Here is a 23,754-nt window from a genome sequence, read left to right as displayed (position 1 = left end):
CAACGGCTGGAGGGTGGGCGGCGGCTCCACGGGCAAAAGTGGGCAGAAGCCAGCCGCTGAGCGGCGTGGGAGGGAAGCGCGCCAGTCACCCTCATTTTTGAAGGGAACAGGAAACTGACTGCTTTTGAGAAGGCGTGGGCGTCTGTGAATGATTGCCTCTCTGCTCCCTGCAGCTTCGGCGGGGAGCGGCCTGCTCCTCCTCTTCATCGCTCTTCTCCGTTTCCTGTTCTCACCTCTGCAGCCTGTATGGATGCGTGCAGGGGTTTTATTTTGAAATAAAAAGTTTCTCCAGATGGTTGGGCTGCGCTTTAGATGAAGAGCTATTAGAAAGAAAGAAAAAAGTAAAGAGGAAGTTTGCCAAAATAAAATGTTGAGGATTTCAAAATAATAAAACAACAGATGAAGATAGTTTAGTTTTGATGAATTGTTTAGATTTTTTTTGTTTTATGTTTTTGTCCTGGAGTTTATCGCCTACTTCCAGTAGATGGCGCTCCAACCTTTATTAACTTTGTTCAGACTGAAGTAACAACAATTAGTAATACATGAGAAGCAACCAAAACAAATAATGGTGAAACAAAATAAACATAACATTATTAATGCAAAGCTTATTTTGTTAAGATATAATTTTATTTCAAAGAACTTTAATTCAAACTGTTAAAGAATTGAAAGGAAAATGAAGGAAAAATGTTTGCATATATATTTGAATTCACATTTATTGGAAGTTCTTCGAAATTCATCATACAGGGTTTTTATGTACATTTTTTGTTAAACCAAAAATTCATTTGAATCTGGACTTCTTAATACATTGGATGCAGTACCCAAACAGTCCAGCAGGTGTCAGTAAAAGACAACCTAAAGGCTCACAGATGCGACTTCAAATCACATTTGAGAAACTTTCTTCACAGCAAAATTCAGTTAAAAAAATGATGAATAATATAGAAATGTATTAAGATTTTTATCTTATTAGCTGTGAACAGATTTATACTTTAATACGAAAAAGGACTAAGTTTGTTGTCCTCTTTTTTAATTGCTATCGAACAAAAAAAATAAAAAAAAGTATTTCCACCCCAAAACATTTTTACTGAACAACACCCAAATGAAAGAGTTTGACTCGTTTTCAATAATTTTTTAGTCATATCAATTTCTGATTAAATAAAAATATATAAACAGGAACTCTGTTTAACCCTTGTGCTATCCTAGGCACTTTACCATTGGGAGTGGGGTCATCTAGACCCACTAGACAGTGCGCTGAACCTTTTTTCTTCAATGATTTGTGATCTTCACTGGTGTCCATGGATTACATGAAATCTTTCCACCTTTATCCACCTTTGTCATGGTAGGGAGAACACGTCAATGTGAGGGTGGGTCATCTTGACCCTATTATATGGCACAAGAGTTAAATAAATAGATTTGGCTTTTTACATTTTTATTATTAATATATTTTTTTCACATCCATTTTTAATATGTTTAAAACAATAAAAGCATTAAATCTCCAGCACACCTTAAATATTGTAAAAAAGATATTTAATAAATTAACGTGTATATATAGATATTAATATAGATATTAATAATCCAAAATAATTTAACATTTTATACATAAAGTTTCAGGCACTGTTTATTATTGACTATTTACACTTAGTATGATGAGTTTAAATTAGAAAAACAAACTTCTTATTAAACCATAAAATATAAGAAAAAACGAGATTTTGTCAATATACCGTTTTTTAAATGCAAAATACTTCACATAATAAAACCCTACAGAGGTATTTTTTACATTTCAAAATTGGTAAATGTAACGAAAAATAAACATTAAAAAGCAAATAAAGTAAAGTAGGAGAAACAGGGAATATAAAAGTTCAATTTGTACAAATTACAGCAAAAAAACTACATTTAAATCCTTAAATTAAGTGAAAACGTCAAAGATCTGAGGTGAAGTAGATCAAAACTCAACCTTGACCACGAACACACCACTCAAGATGATTGACAGCTCCACTGGCCAATCAGTAACTAGCATTGAGTTTGGCTGTCCAATCATAGCACGCGCGTGCAGGGCACCGCTTGGTTGTGTCCCGGTAAGATTCCCCCCCGCCCCTCATCGGAACCGTTACTCGACCTGAAAAAGCCGTCACGGTCACCGGATTCCTCCGCGCTCCTGAACTCGGTCTTGCACTACTTCCAAAACCCAGAAGTTCTCCCAAACCGGGTCGAGATGTTCCATTTCCGGTCCACGGTCGCGCTGAGGGAGTTATTTCACAGCCATCTGAAGCGGCCGCTGGCGGTTCGCGCCGCGCGGAGGGGAGCACCTGCGGCCGCCGCGCGGACCGGCGGACGGTCGCCCGGCAGGGGGAGGGCGCTGTCTGCGTGGACAGCCCCGTCGCGCGCGAACGGGCAGCCCGGGACCAGAGGCTTCTGCTCCAAAGATGAAGCCGCCAAAGACTCCTCATCTGAGAAGTGAGTAGCGCGGGTTTCGAGCCGAACCTGAACGCACCACGGGTTAGCGCCGGCTGTTAGCAGATAGAGAATTTCTAATGAAAATTACCCGCCAATTCTGACCAAAACTCCACGGATAATAAAGTTTTATTGACACAAAACTTTAAACTAGGCTCTTGTGTTTGATCAAAACGATACAAATGAGTCCACAAATGAGAGATATGAGTCGTGACCGTCAGAATGAAGCGGCAGGAGGAGCTTCATCCTCTGAGCTGCTGCTGAAACTGCGTATGTTGACTGAACGCAGCAGCTTGTGTTCACCAAAAGCCCGCGACCAGGAGCTGATGAAGGTCAGTCCTGCCAGCATCACCATACTGAAGACACGACAGCCCTAAAAAGAAATACAACTCTATGTCCATTAAGAACATTAAAATGAAAGCCGAAATTCTGTCACAATAAAAGCACAGAGTGGCTTTTAATCTGAAAACACAATTTTTCAGGTCACAATGAAGCACCTGGAAACAAACTACAGCATTTATGTCTGTTTCTTTTTCATACTTACTTATTAGTTAGCACTAGAACGTTGACCTCAAAATGATGATGTTTTTCCTTAACTTTAGCTGCTTCACTTCATTGGTTTATTTATTTATTTATTTATTTTTTTAGCTCTCCGAAGATGAAAAGCTGAATTTAGGGGATCGATCTTTTGTTATCCTCCCAAATTTTCCACATATTCCTGCAAAGAATTCAAATATTACACAGCTTCTAAAAGACGCTAACTTTTGAAGTGTCACAGGAACCAAAACAGCCTTTAGCTTTATGGTTCTGCTTCCTAATTTGTTTAAAAATAGTACTTTCATTTTTATTGAAGCTAGCATAAAAAAAATAAAGAATCCCTTAAGGCGACATTTTGCATTTTGTAGGTACTTTGCACAATTTTTCTAAATAAAATAAAAATGCATTTAATTTACAGAAATGAGGATTGTTCATTATTTTACTATTTTTTTAAACATATATTTCAAAAGTTTTATTAACTAACTGAATATTTAGCTCGTTTTAAAAATAGGTATTTCCACTTTGTTTAAGCTGTTTTACTCTTTTTCAGGTACCTTTGGAAGTAGTTGTTAGCTAGGCGTGTGTAGCATTTAATTATAGCGTTAAGCATCGTTTAGGTACAATTAATAAACATTTTTTGTAGCATTTCAGCGTCTTTTTTCAGCGTACTCACAGTTTTTGAGTTTAGTTTTGTGTTTAGCTGTTTATAATAATTAATTAGCAACGATTTGTTCCTTTTTTTTGCAGTTAGACCGGTTATTAAACTTATTTTAGTTCAGTTTATCTTAAAATATTGTTATTAAACATTTTATTTTTTAGTTTTTCTATAGCTAAAAGCCACACAGCAAAAGTGAGAAAAGGTCAAGTTAGCTTTTTTTTTTTAGACACCGAGACTTTACCAAGTTTGCATAATAACCGGGTTTTTAGACATTTATGTTTATTGTGTTTCTACTGCCACAGATATTCAGCTAATGCACTAATTGAAGGTTGATTTAGCATGTTTAACGTTGGTTTTTTAACATTTTGACTTTTCATCAACATTTGAACTTGAAGATTCAATATTTCTGCATCAGAAGTATTTTTAAATAGTTTTTTTTTTCTTTCTAAAACTTGGGTTTAATCAGAGTGTTGTTTAAAAACACACATTCAGGGGTGTCGATGCTTGGACAGCAGCAGAAACAAATATAAAATCTAAAAGGCACGCCAGCTGTTTTCCCTCACACGTCTTCCTATAATGTGACGAGAGTCTGGTGTTGACTGAGGCTTCTGCTGCTCCTCTTCCTCCTGACAGCACAGATTCATGCGCTGGAAGGAACAGATGGGCATCTTTTCCATTTTTTGATTTTTCAAAGTAAAGGCAGTTTAAATTGAGCTGCAAATATTTGTGTTTCTATCCAATTCCAGCTGTAAATGTATGTAGAAGTGTGGAAAAAAAGCTGGGTTTGAGCACATTTGCGGGGTAATTAAACGCACCATTGCCCCGCAGGTTGGCAATGACCCGTTTTGTTGTTTCTTTGCAGACGATTTGCTGGATTGTCTCAGCTGACTAGTTTCATGCTCGAGGTTCAGTTTCAGAGCAGAAACTGTGTTTGAAAGGAAGGCCATTCGTTTTACTACATAACCACAGAAGAAGAAACCTTAAAAGAATGAGGATTTTTTTTACATATCAAAGCACAGTAAATGTAAAAAATAGGATGAAATAGAGATATTTAGATTGCAACTTCAGTTTTTTTCAGCTCTTCCACTTTTTCAGTTAACTTTGTTCTAAGCTGTTAGCAGTTTTAGTATAAGATTAGCTAAATTTCATTTTTTATCAAGACTTTCATCTACTTGTTTAGCATTTAGCTTTTTTGTCTTAAATGTTCTTTAATTTTCCATTTTATCCAACATTTTTCAGGAAATTAACCTTTTTTTCAGCTTGATTTTTTTTCAGGAAAGTTAGCATTTCAAATACAAATTCTAGCAATGTTAGGCAGTAAAGTTCTTTAGTATGGATGGTTATTTAAGATGTAACATAAACTAAATATTTATTGTGTAATTTCAGCTTTTTTATAGCTGTTCCACCCTTTTTCAATTAATTTTGTGATTAGCTGTTTAGTTAGCTTTGCTAGCTTTCATAGCTGCAGGACTTCTACTCATTTAGCATTCAGTTCTATAGTTTAAATAATCTTTAATTCTCCATTTTTTCCAACGTTTTCACATTTTCTTTACAAACGTGGCCGTTTTTAGCTGCTTTTATCAGTTTGAGGCAAAGTTAGCATGTCAAATAAAGTTTTCAGCATTGTTTTGCAGTAAATATTTATAAAGACCCTCTCATTTTAAAGTTATTCAGCATGAATGGTTCTGTAGGATTAAACAAGAAGCTATTTTCAGCTGTTCCACTCTTTTCAGTTTATTTTGTCTTTAGCTTTGAACATTGTTAGCAATTCTTTTAGCAAGACTTCTATCTACTTAGTTAGCATTCGACTTTAGTCTGACATTGTCTTCAATTTTCCATTTTATCCAACATTTTACTAGTTTTCAGCAAATGAAACTTTTTTCAGCTTGTTTTTTTTCCGAGGAGAGCTAGCATTTCAATGACAAACTCTAGTATTTCTTAGCAGTGTATGTTCATTTTTGCTCACTTTAAAATTATTTAGCAGAGATCGTTATTTAAGAGGAAACAGAAACTAAATATTTATTATGTAATTTCAGATTCTTTTTCAGCTGTTTTACTGTTTTCAGTTAATTTTGTGTTATAGCATTTAATTAGGTCTGCTAGTTTTCTTAGCTGCAAGTCCGTCTACTTATTTAGTATTCAGTTTTAAAGTCTTAAATTGTATTTAATTTTTCATTTTTTCCAACATTATCACTTTGCAGCTAAATTAGCATTTGATAGACAGTTTCTAGCATTGTTAGCAGTAATAACAGCAATTGTTTTACATTTATTTTCAAGGCTGTTTCATTCATTCTAACATCATTTAGCACAGATGGATGTTAAGGATGAAGCAAAGCCAGCAGAGGAGATGAGTTTGAGACGTTAAAGTCGGACCTCCAAAGCCGTCCAGCTTCCGATCCCGGAAACTTCCAAGCGTCAGGAAAAAGTTCAGGAAGCTTCTCGCTTTTCCTGTTCAGCATTGTTGGAGTTGGCCGGTCTCTAAAGCTCCCTACAAGTGAATCGCCGCTAGTCAACACGGTCAATCTGTCTCGACAGGAGCGTGATGAAGTTTCAGCTCAATCCAGTTCAGCTTGTTTTGTTCAGAAAATCAATAAAACAGCCGCAAAAAGACCAAAATAAATCTGATCTAGACCCAAATAAAGTCTATTTTAGTCCGTCCGTGTTTGCGGGTTAGGGTTAGGGTTGCTCCCTTCACGGAGTTCTCATTGAGCCTCTCACATGCACAGATCTGCATGCAGATCAGTAGCAGCTCTCGTGTCCTGACCTTTTAAACCTCCCCAAAAGGGAGGGGTGGGGCCAAAACATCAGCTGAGTGGCTTTTATCATTTGACGCTTCTCTTAGATCTCATCTTCACTGCAGCTCCTCCCAAATCCTGGACGATGACTGAGGTTTGTGTGTGATTGTGTTTTGTAAAAAAAAATCTTCTGCATTTAAGCCGTTTTCTGCAAATCCTGTTATGACTTGTTTTCTTTTATTTCTGTGCACTAATTCAATGTTCTTCCCTCTTCCAACTCCCCCTGTTGTTGATCTGCTTTGCATTTGTAAGTATGTTTCATCTTTTGGAATTTATTTTCTCTTTAGTGGTCGTTCAGACTTTGTCTTCCTGTAGAAGTAGAGATTTTCCAAAGAAAACCCCCCCCACCAGCCGCTCTTACTTTGAAACCACCCCCACTTCCTGTCCGGTGGACGCCCTTCTTCTGCCCTTCCTTGCTCCGTTGTTCCTCCTGTTCTCCCACACGGTCTCTGATGTGAGCTCAGGTCAGAAGCGGACCACGGTAGCAAGCTCATCAAAGTGATGCTGCGTTCCAGGCTCAATGAAAAAGTCAGGATTTCTCCATTTCTGCAAACAGAGCACTAAAAAATGCTTTAATTGCATGGATTTTAACTACTGTTCTTTCCGCACTATAGGCCGCACCAGATTATAAGGCGCACCGTCAATAAATGTTTTTCTTTAAACCTATGTTATATTTCAGGCACACCAAACTATAAGGCGCATTAAGCGAGACAAAGGTGTCAGAGATAAGTCTATCAGTCAGTCAGAATTTATTGACTGCATTCACAATAAGTCTAAAACTCGTTTTTAACACTCTGTATGACATCAACTCTGGAAGCGCTGGCCGTGTTAGCCGCGATAGCGTATTCACAGTACCTGTAACACCTTACCCTGCAAAACGTGAAAAAAACAACTGATACCATTAAACCAAACATTACTGTGACTATGCTAATTCCCAACTTTGTTAGTAAGAATAAAAAACAGTCCAACACCGCTGCAGGTTAGGGGCGTTAGCATATTAACAAAATCTGTAACTCTTAACCTTGTTTTTAACACGTAAAAAACAGACTGATACCGCTAAACCAAACAGTACTGTGACTCCCAACCTTGTTAGTAACAAATAAAAACATAGTCCGACACTGCTACTTGTTAGCCGCGTTAGCAAATTCACAATACCTAAAAGTCATACCTTTGTTAGTCACACATAATAAAAAAGACTGATACAACTATAACAAATGTGACAGTGACTATGCTAATGCTAACTAACCTTGTTAGTAGCACATAAAAAAACATTCTGATACTGCTACATATTAGCCACGTTAGCTTTTTCAAAATATCTGTAATTTGTAACCTTGTTTGGAAATTGTAAAAAAAAAAAAAAAAGAGAGACTGATACTGCTAAAAAGGTTACTGTGACTGTGCTAACTCACAACTTTGTTAGGGAAAAAAAACTGTGCGATACCGCTACATGTTAGCCGTGTTAGCATATTAACTACTCCTTAAACTTATGACTTAGTTTGATTGAAACATGTAATAAAATAATCTGATACAACAAAAACAAATATTACAGTTATTACGCTAACTCCCAACCTTGTTGGTAACAAATAGAACATAGTCTGACACCACTACACATTAGCCGCGTTAGCATATTGACAATACCCAAAAGTCCCATCCTTGTTTTCAACACGTAAAAAAATAGACTGATACCGCTAAAACAAATGGGGCGGGGCGGCCGTGGTGCAGCGGTAGGGCGGTCGACCCATGATCGTAAGATTGCAGGTTCGAATCCCGCCTTGCACGCCCATGTGTCGAAGTGTCCTTGGGCAAGACACTGAACCCCACCTTGCCTCTGGTGGGAGGTTGGCGCCAGTGTGTCCGGCAGCGGAGCCGCCATCAGTGTGTGAATGTGTGTGTGAATGTGTGTGTGCATGGGTGAATGGGACTGTGACTGTAAAGCGCTTTGGGCCTTCGTAAGAAGGTAGAAAGCGCTATATAAGTATACGCCATTTACCATTTACCAAATGTTACTGCGACTATGCTAACTCCCAACCTTGTTAATAACATGTAAAAACCACAGTCTGACACCGAGCTACGTTAGCCACGTTAGCATTTTCACAGTACAAGTAACCCTCAATCTTGTTTGCAACATGAAAAAATGGACTGAAAGCAGCGTTAGAACAAACATTACCGTGACTACGCTAACACCTAACCTTGTTAGTAACACGTAAAAACACAATCCGAAACTGCTGCGCGTTAGCCGCTTCAGCAAATTTAAAATAAGACCGAACTAAACATCTTAACCGGGCGCCGTGTACTTCCATTAAGCTCAACTATATGTAATTTATGAATAAGGTGCTCCAGATAATAAGGTGCAGAGTTATTTTTGAAAAAAATAATGGCCTTGAAGTGCGAAAAATACAATCCACTTGGGTTTAAAAACTTAATAATTGAAATGAGCTTTAACTAAATGGGATTGGTTATCACTGACATCCTGACTTTTAAATTTGAGTGGAATCTAGCAAAACCTCCTGAAAACTCTTAACGTCTTGCTTCAAGTACAGTGTTTTTTCCCCCCCGTTTTCTTCAGCAGTGCGCAAAAACATGTTTGTGTTTTGTTCTTTTTTTAAATTAAATCGCAGAAACCAAGAATCAACAAACATTTGAAAAATAATCTGAAAAACACTAAATGATCTGCTGAACACACGGACAGGAAACACTGCTAACTCTGAGATTCTATCCTCTGTATTTCTGTTTGGCAGCAGCATGGAATCTGTTCTACCTTTAAACACCCTCTCCTAACAAGCAGGCCAGTGTTCCCATGATGCCTTGCAGGATAGCATAAGCCTGGTGCTTAAAGCTTTCCACAAATCCATTTGGTGCTGATATGAATCATAGCCGAGTGTCTCTTCCCGTCCGCCTCCTGGCGGGCTACTAACTCCTCTCGGGGATGCCAATGGAGTACCAGCCAGGTCACATGACTGCTGCGCCACACATGAATGCTGACGGAGGGAAAACTAGCCTTCGAGTGTTTGCTTTCATTATTAAAGGGGAATCACTCCTTCAACCACTCACAACAGCTTTTAAGGTGTTTTGATTTTGTCAAGATAACCTCCTGGTGGTTTTGAAAGACTTGATTATGTCAATGAATAAATCGAAAACATTCTTAGCTTTAATAGCTTTTTTTCTAAGTTTTACCTTTATGTTGCATTATTCTTAATTTAAACACTTAGTTTTTAGCATTTTTGTCAAACTCAAACTCAGGATTGCTCAGCATCTTTTCTCTTAAGGCCATGTCACACAGCCACTATGTACATTTTCCGCATTGTGCGTGATTCTTGTGAGATGAATACACAAATTTTGTGGCTTTCCACGACAATTCCACCGATGTCCCACCGATGTGTAACTTTTATAATGCGTTAAAATTACGTAATTGATGCACAAATCACTGATTAGTTGCACATAAAGAGCACAATAATCAGTTCATGTTCTTCAGTGATTTAAGTGTTCTATGCATGGTTTATTCATATTTCTTCTGTGGTTTTAACGTGGTTCATTTGTGATAAAGCTGACAGAATGTTACGTAAAGACCACGACTTTTGTCATTTTCTCCACGTGTATTCACGTATGACCTGTTTTCATATGTGCAATGTACGTAAAATGTACATAGAGGCTGTCTCACACGGCTAGTTTAGTTCTTGGCATCATTGTGTGACTTTTTTTTTAAATCATTTAAAACATTCTTTATCTTTTTAGGCTAATTTGGCAGTTTGCCAAATTAGTTTGCCAGCTCAATGCCATTGGCATTAAGCTAGCTTGTTTAGCTAATGTAGGCAGTACCCCATTTTTTAAAAGCAATTTTTGCATTTTTGTACTAGCATTGTTTTACCCGTTTTAGCTCATTCTGCCAGCTAATTCTGCTGATTATTATTGTATATTTTTTAGCTTATTGTTCAGCTATTTTATCATTTTTTTAATTAGCTTTAGCGTCTTCAGCAACCGAATCAACCAAAAGCATTCACACATGCACGCGCATTAATCCAGGTAATTCAACTTCTCTTGTTTCTTTTCTCAAGTAGCAATCATCATTTTTTTTAATTCTTTGCCAACTAAGCACTTTGCTAAATTAGCACTTAGCTGTCATTTTTTGAAACAATTTTTCTGTATTTTGATGACCAGTTCAAGCATCTTCACCATTTATTGGTCATGTCTGGTTTTAGAACATCCGTTAGGTTTCTTTTAGGTCCAATTTGCTGTCAAGATACTTTTCTTTTTGCAGTTTATACAAGCATATAGCTAATTTAGCTAATTCTGCTGATTTTAGCTTCACGTTAACTAATTCATTTAATTATCAGATTTTTCTCGTATTTTTTAAACTGATTCAGCGTTATATTACGCTTTTATAGCATATTCTGGCATTGTTGTAAAATGTCCAGCTGACTCAGAGATTGCTCTGCTGATTTGGTAACCCCCCCCCCCAGGAGTTAACAAACAGTCCACTTTTTCTTAGCTGAGATTTGACACGATGTTAGACTAGATGGAGTTTGGCACCACGCTGCAGACTGCTCTGCCCTTCAGCGGGGCACCAGTGTGTGTTTGCTTTTTTTACGACCTGCTTTCCGCTAACCATCAACAAGGAGCCTGAGGCTTTGGCAAACCTCCATGCTGGTCTCGCAACATCTCCGATTCAGTTTCCCGGCCTCGCAGTCGCTGTAAGGGAGATGACTGTGGCTTTGTTATTTTTATGGAGCCCAGCCAAGAGCTCCAACTCCACAGAATTTGTGTCAAGTCATCCACCCAAGACTTGAGTTTCGGTTATTGCGCAGTCCTGGCTGGTATTCAGGCGAAGAGCGCCGTTGCCCCTCAGCTCTGGCCTTACAGCAGGTTTGGAGCTGAAGTAAGGCCAGCGTCTGGCCGCTGTCGCAGTAACTCCTGGCTGCTTCTCCTTCCAGTCTGAACGCCACGCTCCTTGGAATCCCCTTGGTCGTGGCTTTTTTGCCTCACGCCTCTGCGTGTGTGTGTGATGTTCTTGCAGGAGAAGGAAGGCAGGCATCCTGCCCAGCCTGGAGGACCTGCTCTTCTACACCATTGCAGAGGGCCAGGAGAAGATCCCCGCTCACAAGTTCACCACAGTGAGTCCTCTGAGAGGAAACTGATGCAAAACGAAGGGGGAAAGCGGGAATATTTGACTTCAAACAACAAAGTATTTCAACATAAGCACTTCAAAAAATGTGGGAAGATCAAAAAATCGTGTTCCCGCCCTTTTCCCTCTTCATGTCTCTGTTTAAGAGCTGCTGTTCGTGGCTTGTTGCCTCATCGATTTCCTGTCAGGTTGGTACTGATCATGCCTCCCCCCCCCTCCCCCACCCTCTACGCAGGCTCTCAAGGCTACAGGCCTCCGCACCGGAGACCCCCGGCTGAAGGAGTGCATGGAGATGCTGAAGGTGACGATGAAGACCACGTCAGACGGAACGCTCGACCGGCACCTCTTCAAAAAGTAGGCGGGGCTCGGATTCATTCATGCCCACCCGGCTATTCAAATTCAAATTCAAATTAATTTTATTTATATAGCACCTTTCATGACAGCAAAGACAGCTCAAGGGGCTGTACATAAAAACAAAAACAAATGCAATAAAATACATTCAATTAGCCCCGCGCAATAAAATACACAAAGACAAACACCAGTGGAAAATGAATAAATAAATAAAATAAAGAGAAACCAGAATAAAGAGAAACCAGAAGGTTTGTGGGCGGGTCTCCTATGGATTTATTGTGATGTATCAGTGTGGAAAAGTGGGCGGGGCTAGGATCTATTTTATTTTGACTTGTCAGTGTAAAAATTTTGCAGTTCTTGGATATATTTATGCAGACTCATCCGTTTGAAAAGAGGGCGGGTCTAAGTAAAAAGTAAACAAAAGAGATGGGAGAGCTCGGCTTCTACCTTTTGATGGTTAGCATGAATGTTTCATGGGATTCGTGATGCTGGTCAGAGTAAAGTCATTAATTCTTCATCCCTCCTTCACTTCCTCCACGTTTATGTTTCAAAACTTCAGAATCTGACCCGTTTGTTGTCAAAAATATTCAAAATTTCGCTTTTGGTCCTTGCAGCAATTAGGATCGTCTTTTTGCTTGACGCAGAGACGAAAAAAAAAGTTTTTCAGCTCTTGTTGTTGATGTCTCAACCTCCTCCAGTTAAAGTAAACACAGACAGGAGCGACAGCTGGGGAGGTGGCATTGCAGCCATTCGGGACATATGACGGCTCACCAGGGCTGCTCCTGGCCGCCGTCCATCACTTCCGCTTTGCTTATTTATAGAGCTGCGAGGGCGGCGCGTGAGCGAGCAGTGCGTGAGCGAGCGTGTAGTTCAGCTGCAGGGATTAGACGGTTTGATGCACCGAGCCACAAATCTGCTGCGGCCCCCCCTCCCCCCTCCCCCCCACAGCTCCTGTCTGGGAGGCTCACAGGAAGAAGATCGGCACAAAACGGGAAATTGATAAAATTGCCGCACAACAAAACGAGAAGACGTCAAAAAAAGCTCTACCAAAATCTACTCTGAGAGATAATTAAGGGTTTTTCATAAGAAATAATGAAAGATAAAGGCACCAACACTGTTTATTATATCACAAATACATAAAATAAACAATAAAAACATCCGTTTTGTTGTAAACAAATGCTTCAATCCAACATTTAGTTGGAAAACCTCAAAGATCCATACTGATCATCTTTGGATCTATTGTCAAGTCGTTCCCAGTGGACTTTAATTAAGATTTTGTCCTTTTTAGCCAAAAGCAAAAAACCGCTGTTGCTTTCTAGGACAGTCTTTCCCAGCCCTGATCCTTGGGGAACACTGTCCTGCATGTTTCCATGTTGCCCTGCTTATGCACACCTGATTCAGTCATCAAAGGCAGGTGTGTTTGAGCAGTGTTGGAGTAAAAACATGCAGGACAGTGGGCTTCAAGCTTGGACCAGGGTTGGGAAACACTGTTCTAGGACATAGTTTCTGCAAAGCGGCAGGAATTCAAGTTAAATTCCCCTCGGAGATGAAAGCAGGAACCATTGGTGTGGTGCAACCCTGCCCCCCCTTCCCGTCTTTGTTTCGGAAAGCCCGGAGCAGGGAGCTTGTGGCTCCCCCAGCGTGTTTTCTGTTATTTTTCCAACAGCACATTTCTGTCTGCTCCTGACTCACAAGGATTTGTATAAAGAAATACTCAAAAAATGCAAGTTTTGAGCTCAATTATCTTTATTTTATGTCCTCCAGCATCTGAAAAAAGGTTACGAGAATGTTTTAAAAACTCCAAAAAACACAATTTTCATCTGAGAGGATCTTTAAAAAAGATCATATACAAAAGACTGTATTGTCCGTGTAACGGCTGTGGCCCATAAGCCAACAGGTCACTGACTTCAAGCGCCTGAAGACTGACACAGCTAAAACAAACATTACTGTGACTACGCTAACTGTCAACCTTGCTAGTAGCATGTAAAAAAAAAAAAACAGTCCGACACCACTGTACGTTAATCGCGTTAGCAAATTTACGATAACACCAACCTTGTTTGCAGGTGTAAAAAATAGACTGATACCACTAAAACAAATATTGTTGTTACTACGCTAACTGTCAACCTTGCTAATAATACATAAAAAACACAATCCCACACCGCTACAGATTAGCCGTGTTAGCGTGATTGACTGTATAATATCTGGACGGATGGGGTGTGAATCCTGAAATGCTTCAGATTCCAACCAAATGAGATCAATTCAGTCGCCATTTTTCTGGGAAATGTCCGTCGCCATTTCGGAACCAGAAGTTGGATCCGTCTACATTTCTATGGCAACCACTCTCTCCAATCAGGACTGAGCATGTTAGAAGGCCACACCGCTACCACTGAAAGTGGGCTCTGGAGAATCAGTCAAACGCTATGATTGTTTGATTGCGAGGCCACCTTCTTTTATTGCTGCATCTGATTGGTCAGTTTATAAATTGAATAACTTTGCGCTACGGTAAGAATAAAATGAAAGAATTAGCAAGAACTTGTTAATAAAAGGTAGAAAAGCAAGAATGGTTATTCTGATAAACATAGCGACGGAGTAACAGCTTTTATTTCTCAATAGAAGTTTCAGCTTTTTGGGACAAGCGGAGACTTCCTATTTGGAATAAAAGGGGGGAGGGGTTGTTCAGTCCAATGGTCAGCATATTTATGATAACAGCAACCTTGTTTGCAACACGGAAAAAAACAAACATTACTGTGAGAACGCTAACTCCCAACCGTGTTAGGAACCCATGGTAAATGGCGTATATAGCGCTTTTCTTCCTACAAGGACAAAGCGCTTTACAGTCATGGACCCAGTCACGCACACATTCACACACTGGTGGCCGCTCCGCTGCCAAACACAGGCGCCCGGCTACCACCAGAGGCAAGGTGGGGTTCGGTGTCTTGCCCAAGGACACTACGACTCAAGGGCGTGCGAGGCGGGAATCGAACCTGCAATCTTACGATCACGGGACGACCGCCCTACTGCTGCACCACGGCCGCCCAAACATAAACATAAAATAAAAAATAGCCACGTTAGCACATATACTCTGACAGGCAACCGAACATTTTGACAGGGCGTCGATTACCCATCAAAACCGTTTTGACATCGGTAAACATAACTAGAACTAATTCATATTCAAGGCGTTCTGGATTATAAGTTACACCATCATTTTTGGGGGAAGACATGAAGGCTCTTAAGTTTGCCTTACAGTGCGGAAAAATACGGTGCGCTGTTTTCTAGCCGGTTGCCATGGTGACATGGGAATCTACATAGAGGGTCACAAAACTGATTTTTTTCTCTTTCTTGAAATGGATAATAGTAAGTGGTTCTGGTGGGCCTGAACACAAACCCGGCAGCTCCTTGTCGTCACTCAGGTGCGTTCAGAGCAACATCGTTCTGCTCACTCAGGCCTTCAGGAAGAAGTTTGTCATCCCGGACTTCCAGCCTTTCTGCGCCCACATCGACGAACTCTACGAGAACGCCAAGAAAATGCCCGGCGGTCAGGTACGCCGCCTCAAAAAAAGTCCCCTGTTTTTATTGTTTCTTTCACTTCACAAAAGCTGGAAGTCTTCCTCTGCAGGTGGCGGACTACATTCCCCAGCTGGCCCGCTTCAGTCCCGATCTGTGGGCCGTCGCTCTGTGCACCGTGGATGGACAGAGGTAAGCCCCGCCTACTTTTTAATGCTTTTTTATTTCCCCTTTGGATGAGCTGCAATAGGCCGTACACTCACAGACGGCTGAAAGGTTTCCCTTTTTTTTTTCTTTTCAGGCACACGGTGGGCGACACCAAGGTCCCCTTCTGCCTGCAGTCGTGCGTGAAGCCGCTGAAATACGCCATCGCCGTGCACGACCACGGCACCGACTACGTCCACCGCTTCATCGGCAAGGAGCCCAGCGGCCTGAGGTTCAACAAGCTCTTCCTGAACGAGGAAGGTGAGGACCCGACCGCTCCGTTTCCATGGAAACCAGCCGGCGCTTCCGCTGCGAAGGACGTTTGTCTGGCTTTTAGTTTTGACACTTCAAAGCTGAGCAAATGTCGCTATAAAACCTGACATTGAACACATAAATATCTGGTTTTGATGTATTTACAAACAAATTTTTGATTGAAAGTTGTGGGAAGAAACGTTTTAAATGGTCAAACCTTTCCAAAAGTTTCAGGTTTGAACAGAAAAAGTCGCTTTATTTTGACGTTTATCCTCAAATTGAACTTCTAGTGTTTTAGAGTCGGTTTAAGGTGGAACGGGAAGTTTCCTGCGCTGCAAAAACTGAAAAGACCATTGTTTCGCAAGAAATATTGTTTTGCAAGAAATATATTCTTATAAAGAAAGTTATTCAATCCCAAAAATACCCGTTTGCTCTTCTGCAGATAAACCCCACAACCCCATGGTGAACGCCGGCGCCATCGTCTGCACGTCACTCATCAAGGTAAAACTCTGAGCGGCAAAATCCTCCAAATTTAAGCTTCAGTGCTTAAAAAAAAGTCATTGTGAGTCACTATCATGATGTGAAACCGTAACCACGCTTCCGGCAGATTACCGCGCAGATTATAGATTATGGCTCTGAAGGGATTTGCCCAAACGCAGCGTCCCTCAGCGAGAGGAGAAGTGGACCGCCGTCTCCGGCACCACCTCTCTCAGGTTTCATCACGCGTCCAGCTCTGACCTTCACCAACGCCCAGGGAGGGGGGGGGGGTTCCGACCCCCCGCGCAGGAAACCCAAGAGCACCACCTGCTGCTGCCGGCGCTCACTCACTCCACGCTCGCCGTGACCTTCTCGTGTGGCCGGAAAGCCCAGCAGGAGAGCGGCGGGGGCGCCCCGGAGCACATTAATTACGGCGACACACATCAGGACATCTCCTGAGCGCAGAGCCGACCCGACATCATTAAACATCACAGTTCAGATGAGGATTGTTCCGTCTGAAATCCTCAAAGGGATCCTAAATTTGGGGGTTTTCCATGGTCAAATCCATTCTATTGGGTCTTAACAGTTCAAACAGAGTAAAATAACTTGCTTTTACTATTTTACAGAGTATAACGAAACACAGATGTATTAAATAAAAAAAAAAAGAATTAAGATGTTTGTCTGAGATACTTCGGGCATCAAAGAGCCAGTTACCAATTTCTTGTTATAAGTATTGAAAAAGAGTCAATCATATTAGGTTTTTATTGGGGGGCAAAAAAGTAGTTTTTAGCTATTTTTCCACTCAAGAAATAAGGATTTCATCAATAAAAATTCCATCTTTGTTTATTTTATATCAGCAGTTATGAGAAAGTGGCTTTTCTTAACCAATTAAAAGATGGAAATTGTTGACTCATGAAGTTGTTGGATTCAGTATTTGGGTAGGAACACTCAGCCCTAAACCTAACAATATTAAGGTTTCAAGAGTGAAAATACATTTTTATAGAGTTTTTTTAGTAACTAGAGACTTAGAATGCATTTTAGGTTAACTGCCAGACTCACAAACACAGAAAAAGTACAGTAGAGGTGGAATCATGATATGGCAACATCTAGAAAATGGTTGGATCTCTAAATCTATGAGAAAGTGGTTTCTTTTTGTTGCCACTAATGTTTAAGCTAATTTTCCTTAGCAACCACCATTTACTCTCGCCGTGGCTCGCCCATTTAACAGAGCAATGTTCTCTGACCTGCATGTTCAGTTGAAATAGTCTTGCAGGATTGTCATCTTTAGGATTTGCTGCATACAATTTTAAGATAAAATAATTTTTGTATGGGCAGTCACATATTTAGACTTAAAGTCTGGTAGAAATGGTGACCTTCATGGCAACCATAGACTTTTTGTCAAGTTTGGGTCTAATGAACATGTGTACCGATTTTTATGCACGTATGATTGAGTAACTTTTCACATTTTCCTTAGCAACCACCATTTACTCTGGCCAAGGCCAATATCTTTTCACAGGACAATGTTTTCTGACATACGCGTGTGTTCAGTTGAGATAGGCGTGCAGAATTACCAACTTTAGAAGCAATTGCATATTTGTTTAGGCTAAAAATGTTTTTGCTTCCTTTCTTTTTGTGGGTCTGGTTTCTAGCTTAGTTCAGAGACTCCGCCTCCCATGTGACTGTAAAATTATATTAAATGTTGTTCTATATTTTGGCACATCTTGAATGCAACTTGTTACAGTTTAAGTGTCATTTGTGTGGTTGTGCTCATGAAGACTTGCTGATATGATCCTCAGTGTTGAAGCCTCATGAAGCTGGACTTGGTTCGGTTAAACCCGCTGTACGTTATCTCATGTTCTCCTCCTGTGTTTAACTAAACTCCTGACTGGATTAACAGGGTTCCTTAGTCCCCCCTTTCTAATCTGAAGTCACGTTTTCCCGCCATAGGCTAATATAGAGGCGCAGCTCGTTCATGGTCGTGCTAACGTCACAATTTAGCGTTTTCATGCTCAAAGGTTAAATGCAATCTGATTGGTTGTGTTTGGGTTTTCAGCAAGGAGCCAGCAACGCCGAGAAGTTTGACTATGTGAGTATTATGTGAGTATGCTGTATGCGGTTGTTGGTTAAATCCTTCCCTGCCGTTCCTAACGCTCACCCGCCCATAGATGATGAACTTCATGAACAAACTGGCGGGAAACGAGTACGTTGGTTTCAGCAACGCCACGTGAGTGCAGCCAGCAGCAGCAGCTCCGCGCTCCTGATCTGACCAGCTGACCTTAACTAAAAACCGCCTCTCGCCATTTCAGATTCCAGTCGGAGCGCGAGTCTGGAGACAGAAACTTCGCCATTGGCTACTACCTGAAGGAGAAGAAGGTGAGGACAGACGTGATGTTCTGGAACCAGGAAGTGACATCAGTCTATTTCTGGGTGGTAAAGGATTTACGGTCTTTCTCCTTAGTGTTTTCCAGAAGGAACAGACATGACCTCCATCCTGGACTTCTACTTTCAGGTGAGCTCAGGAGACAGTATTTTACTTCAATCAGACCACAAACACACATAAATGTGTCGGTTTTTAAACTAGCACGCTAAAGTTAGTATTAGCATCCTAAGAACGTGTTGAGCGCTCCTAGCCGATATCGCTAAAATCATCCTTTTACCAGGTAACAGGGACTTTTTTACTGTTTTTGATAAAGACAGGGACATAAAGCAATATTCTACACTTTTTCAGCAAATTTAGATGAAATTGTCGGTGTAAAATTGAGTTTTTTGTTTATATTTTAACAATCTTTTTTTTTTAAAGTGTGGATTTTTTAAACAATTTTTATTCAAATACCATTAATGATTATTTTTTTGCATTTTACAATCTACTTTTTCCATTTTTATAAGTTACTTGAATAGTCAATTTAACTGGATAAAAATGTAAAAAACTATTTTTTGCTGACTCACTCTTGCTACCTGGAGTTTGTGAAGAATTAGCTTAATAGTATGTAGCGGTTTCACTTTTTCAGTGACTTTGGTGTTTGGTATTTGTTGTAACACCAGAAATTATTTGACTTTTGAAATAAATATTTCTTAGCATATTTGCACCAAATCAATGGTTAGCTAACGTTAGCTCTCTAAAAGTCCTGTCACACAGCTGCCACGTATATGTTGCGCATATTGTATGGGTGAAAATTGGTCATACGTGAATTTACGTGAAAAAAGGGAGAAAAGTTGTGGTCTGTACGTAAAATGTTCACAGATGAATCACAAATAAACCATGTTAAAACCACGAAATAAGTACGAATAAACCACGCAAAGAACACTTAAGTCAACAAAGAACATGAACTGATTTTTATGCTGTTTAAAAGCAATTCATTAGAGATTTGTGCGTCAATTACAGAATTTTTACGTGATATGTGCGCTGAATACGAAATATAAACGTTATACATCGGTGGTACATGTGCGAAAAGTCCGTTAGACGTACGTGGAACGGTCGTGGAAAGCCACAAATTTGCCTATGTATCACAAAAGTCATGCACAACTGCGTAAGATTTACGTAACAATTGCGTATAAACTAGGCACAAACTGCATAATTCTCTATATACCAAAAATTTTGAACAGCTCAAAACCGAATTTACATAAAAACCCTCGACAGAAATGGACGTACGCAAGAAACACTTACAAATGTAGTATTTATTAAAACATTTAGTATCATGTAGCATATTAGCGTAAAACAAAGGTTAGAGTTTTAAATTCTATGCTAGCTTCATGCTACCACACTTTTTTTAGCACTGTTGAGTTCTTTTAATTTTTGAATATTAGGGCCATTTTAGCATTTAAGTGTTGGCATTTGATTAAAAAGCTTCTTTATTGTACTTTTCTTAGCTTTGCTCCATAGAGGTGACCTGTGAGAGCGCCAGTGTCATGGCGGCGACGCTGGCCAACGGCGGGTTCTGTCCAATCACAGGCGAGCGCATCCTGAGCCCCGAGGCGGTCCGAAACACTCTGAGTCTGATGCACTCCTGCGGGATGTACGATTTCTCGGGACAGTTCGCTTTCCACGTCAGTCCCTTCGCAGCTGCGACGTTTTCCCAACGTTTTCACGCGCTTTTATTCTGAAAGGTCTCCGCTTCCTGCCCCTCCTCCCAGGTCGGCCTGCCGGCGAAATCAGGAGTGGCCGGTGGGATTCTGCTGGTCGTTCCCAACGTGATGGGCATCATGTGCTGGTCCCCCCCGCTGGATAAGTTGGGCAACAGCGTGAGAGGCATCCAGTTCTGCACGGTAACTTCACAATACCCCGTTGTTTTCTGCCGTCCTGATCACCTTCACATCCTGATATCGGGACGTCTCTGTTTTCCCTGCAGGATCTGGTTTCTCTCTGTAACTTCCACAACTACGATAATCTCCGGCACTTTGCAAAGAAACTGGATCCTCGTAGGGAGGGAGGAGACCAGAGGGTGAGTCAGAGTTTTCCCTCCTCTAGACTCATAGACCTGCGTACAGGTCTGATCCACCGCTCCCCCTGCTGGACAATCCCTGCATCACAGCTGTCGTGTTTCAGGTGAAGTCCGTCATCAACCTGCTGTTTGCCGCGTACACGGGAGACGTGTCGGCTTTGAGGAGGTGCGTGGGCCGGCTCGCCGTCGTTTGCCGCCATCACACCTACCCCTTCTTACCGCCGTTCTGCTCCCTCTTCACTGCAGGTTCGCGCTGTCCTCCATGGACATGGAGCAGAGGGACTACGACTCCCGGACGGCGCTGCACGTGGCCGCAGCCGAAGGTGCAACGCCACCCAAACAGGAGATCCTGAAAAGCAGGATTTTTACAGAACCAAATGAACAAAAGTTCCTTTAGAAATAACATTTGTGCTTTAGTTTTTCTGACCTTTGATTCTGTTTGAAATCGTTCGGCAACATTTTCCCTCAATTTTCTGTCATTTTGTTTTATTTAACGGTAAAAAAATGAACTTTTTTAAACTCTTATCTTAGGTTGAATTATTTTACTTTTTTCAGTAAAAAAGGTTTTCAAATTTAATTTCAATGAAAGGAAAAAAAAGTTAAACTTTATTTTAAAAAAATAGGAAATGCAGGAAAAAGTTTTTAATCACAATAAAAATACACTCCCCCCAATTTGTTCCAAAATTGATATAACTTTATTGATAAAATGGTAAAATAAAGCAACTTTTTATACTTCTACAAAGATCTCAGGTTAAAATATTTTTTCGTTTTCTTTAGTAAAATTAAGGTTTTAGAATTAAGTTTCCATAAATGAAAAAAAAGTAAACTTTATTAAAAAAGTTAAGAAAAAAAGACAATTAATGGGGAAAAATATACAAATAGAAGAACAGTTTGAGTTTATATTTACATTTCCATAAATGAAATATTTTTAAAGCTTTATTTATATAAAGTGAAGAGCTAATTTACAGGAAAGTGTTTTTAACTAAATAATTCTACATGTAAATTTATGTCTATTTTTTTTAAAACAAATAAAATGAAAATCAACCAAAAGGAGTTAATTTGAATATATTTTGGTGTTTTTAGCAGACGTAGTTCCAGAAATGATCCCTTCAGATGAAGTTGAAGCCTTCATCTGTGATGCGTTCACGGACCTCATGTTTTTTGTGTGTGTGTGTGTTTTAGGACACGCTGAGGTGGTCCGCTTCCTGCTGGAGGCCTGTAAAGTCAACCCGGTTCCCAAGGACAGGTAAGGATAACGCTTGCATGCCTGTTGTGTGCTTTTGAAAGCATTAAAACGTTTGTTTGTTTGTGTCAGGTGGGGGAACACGCCGATGGATGAGGCTGTGCACTTTGGCCACCACGACGTGGTCACCATCCTCCGCGACTATCACAACCAGTACAGCCCGCAGGACAGCGGCGCGAAGAAGGAAAGCGCGGAGAATAAGCTGGACGGGATGCTGTGACGTGGCTCCGCCCACCCAAACCTGAAAGTTTGCAGGAAGGTGTGCCGAGGAACCGATCCCCCCGACCCCGCAGAGAAGGAGCCGTTTCCGTTCTTCAGTGTAGATTCGGTCTCTGCGTCTGCAGAGCGGTTCCTCCTGTCATCAACACATGGCGGTGGAATGTACCCCCCCCCATTGCGATATTTAATCATGTGACGTGCGCACTCCTGTGTTTGTGTCAGTGACGCTCTAAAAGCCGAAGGCGTGGCGTTCGGCTGCAGTTGCTCGTCCGGCTTTTGCTCTCACCTCTTTTCTGACGTCTAGTTCAACGTCTCTAAAGTTTAGCGACAGAAGCTAAACGTTTTAACTTCTGACAATGTAATAAAACGATGAACCGAAGCATCCGAAAACGATTTACTTAAATTAGCAATATAGATCGAGGTTTTATTTATCACATTTCCTCTTTTATTTTTTTGAAGATTTAGCTTTTGGAACATAGAGTCGGAAGTTCTTCGTACGTGACTCCTCCTTTCTGAACACACCCCTTTTTGCTTATATCACTATCAAAAAACGATGAACAAGTTTCCTGCTTAGTATTTACTCTACTTCAGACTCCTCCGTCGTCACATTTGTTAGTCTTTTTTGTCACGACCCGAACGATTTCTTAGCTTATGTATATTAGGCTAATAGGTTAAAGGTCACGGGTCGAAAAATTTCAGTAAAAACGCTACTAAAATAAAACCACAGAAACCGAAAGGGGGCAAAGTTAAAATTAGTTTTAAAAATGCATTGCTTACATTTTTTTTAAATTATTTATAAACAATCCAAATCTGTATGTGAAGTTAGCCTAAATTTTTTTTCTAAACGAAACAATATGTTTGTGTTGCTGTTTTTTTAAATCCAGTTTCTGTTGACCTCATATGACCTCTGACGGTTCAGGAAGTTTGTACATATCAGAAGCGACACTGCCAGACTGCAACGACCCAGCCAGAGCTCCGCCCACCAGGAAGTGAGCCCAACAGAGGAACCCGACCTGCTGTTGAAGTGCTAGTATTCATCAGACGGTTTCCTCTGTGGAGCGCACACATACACGCGTGTTTGTGTTTGTGTTGATGTGTTTGTAACCTCAGGAAAGACGCCGCCGGAGCTTCACCGCCAGTTTTGAACCTGTGATGTGAGGAATGTGTTGCACTAGAATCTTCGTGCCGTTCTTTGTTTGTAACCGTCGTTTCTGTCTTCTTCAAACTCATGAGAGAAGCACAAAAGTTTTCGTTTGTGTGTGCGGGACGCGTGTCGCAGCGGGAGTTTTCTGAATGTAACGTCACTTCAGTTTCTTCTTTGTGTGTTATTTATGCTGCTGCGGCTCATTCCGACCTGTCGAGATATTTATTCACCTATAAAAATGTTTAATAAACTTAAAGGACAAATAATACTCATTGCGATCTTTCATGTAATTTTATACACTGCCATTATTTTGATCACTTTATGACATCACACCTTAACATTAATTCTTTTGGGGTGGATGGGT

General features: G+C 40.5%; 2 protein-coding genes across 5 annotated transcripts in view; one reads left to right on the top strand and one right to left on the bottom strand.

Annotated features, from left to right (window-relative positions):
- Window positions 1-23,754, bottom strand: part of LOC144987153 (uncharacterized) — a 157,815-nt gene that overhangs the window by 50,896 nt on the left and 83,165 nt on the right. The window lies entirely within an intron of this gene.
- On the top strand, window positions 2,066-23,656 carry glsa (glutaminase a). Of its 4 annotated transcripts, none has more exons than XM_023964211.2 (18): window positions 2,066-2,451; window positions 11,456-11,546; window positions 11,793-11,911; window positions 15,319-15,448; window positions 15,525-15,604; window positions 15,714-15,877; window positions 16,311-16,369; window positions 18,399-18,431; window positions 18,511-18,569; window positions 18,652-18,718; window positions 18,804-18,854; window positions 20,213-20,389; window positions 20,477-20,608; window positions 20,692-20,784; window positions 20,889-20,950; window positions 21,031-21,107; window positions 21,967-22,030; window positions 22,100-23,656. In XM_023964211.2, exons 1-18 carry the CDS (start codon window positions 2,210-2,212, stop codon window positions 22,245-22,247), a joined length of 1,848 nt encoding a protein of 615 aa, XP_023819979.1. In that variant the 5' UTR covers window positions 2,066-2,209; the 3' UTR covers window positions 22,248-23,656. The 4 variants fall into 4 exon arrangements, with proteins under 4 accessions (XP_023819979.1, XP_023819972.1, XP_023819984.2 ...); XM_023964204.2 differs by having other exon boundaries at window positions 11,450-11,546; XM_023964216.2 differs by lacking the exon at window positions 2,066-2,451 and adding an exon at window positions 2,616-2,780 and having other exon boundaries at window positions 11,450-11,546; window positions 15,353-15,448.

Source organism: Oryzias latipes, chromosome 2, assembly GCF_053564925.1.
Source record: "Oryzias latipes strain Hd-rR chromosome 2, Olatipes_Hd-rR_3.1".
NCBI lineage: Eukaryota > Metazoa > Chordata > Actinopteri > Beloniformes > Adrianichthyidae > Oryzias > Oryzias latipes.
The sequence above is the reverse complement of the archived record's forward strand: the minus strand, read 5'-3'. Positions and strand labels throughout refer to the sequence as shown.

Bases quoted from the DNA above. Each gene is read 5' to 3' on its own strand.
- glsa (XM_023964204.2), top strand. From the start codon at position 2,210: ATGTTCCATTTCCGGTCCACGGTCGCGCTGAGGGAGTTATTTCACAGC. The intron at 15,878-16,310 runs GTGAGGACCCGA...GCTCTTCTGCAG, and splicing joins GCTCTTCCTGAACGAGGAAG to ATAAACCCCACAACCCCATG. The intron at 20,609-20,691 runs GTAACTTCACAA...TTTTCCCTGCAG, and splicing joins GAGGCATCCAGTTCTGCACG to GATCTGGTTTCTCTCTGTAA.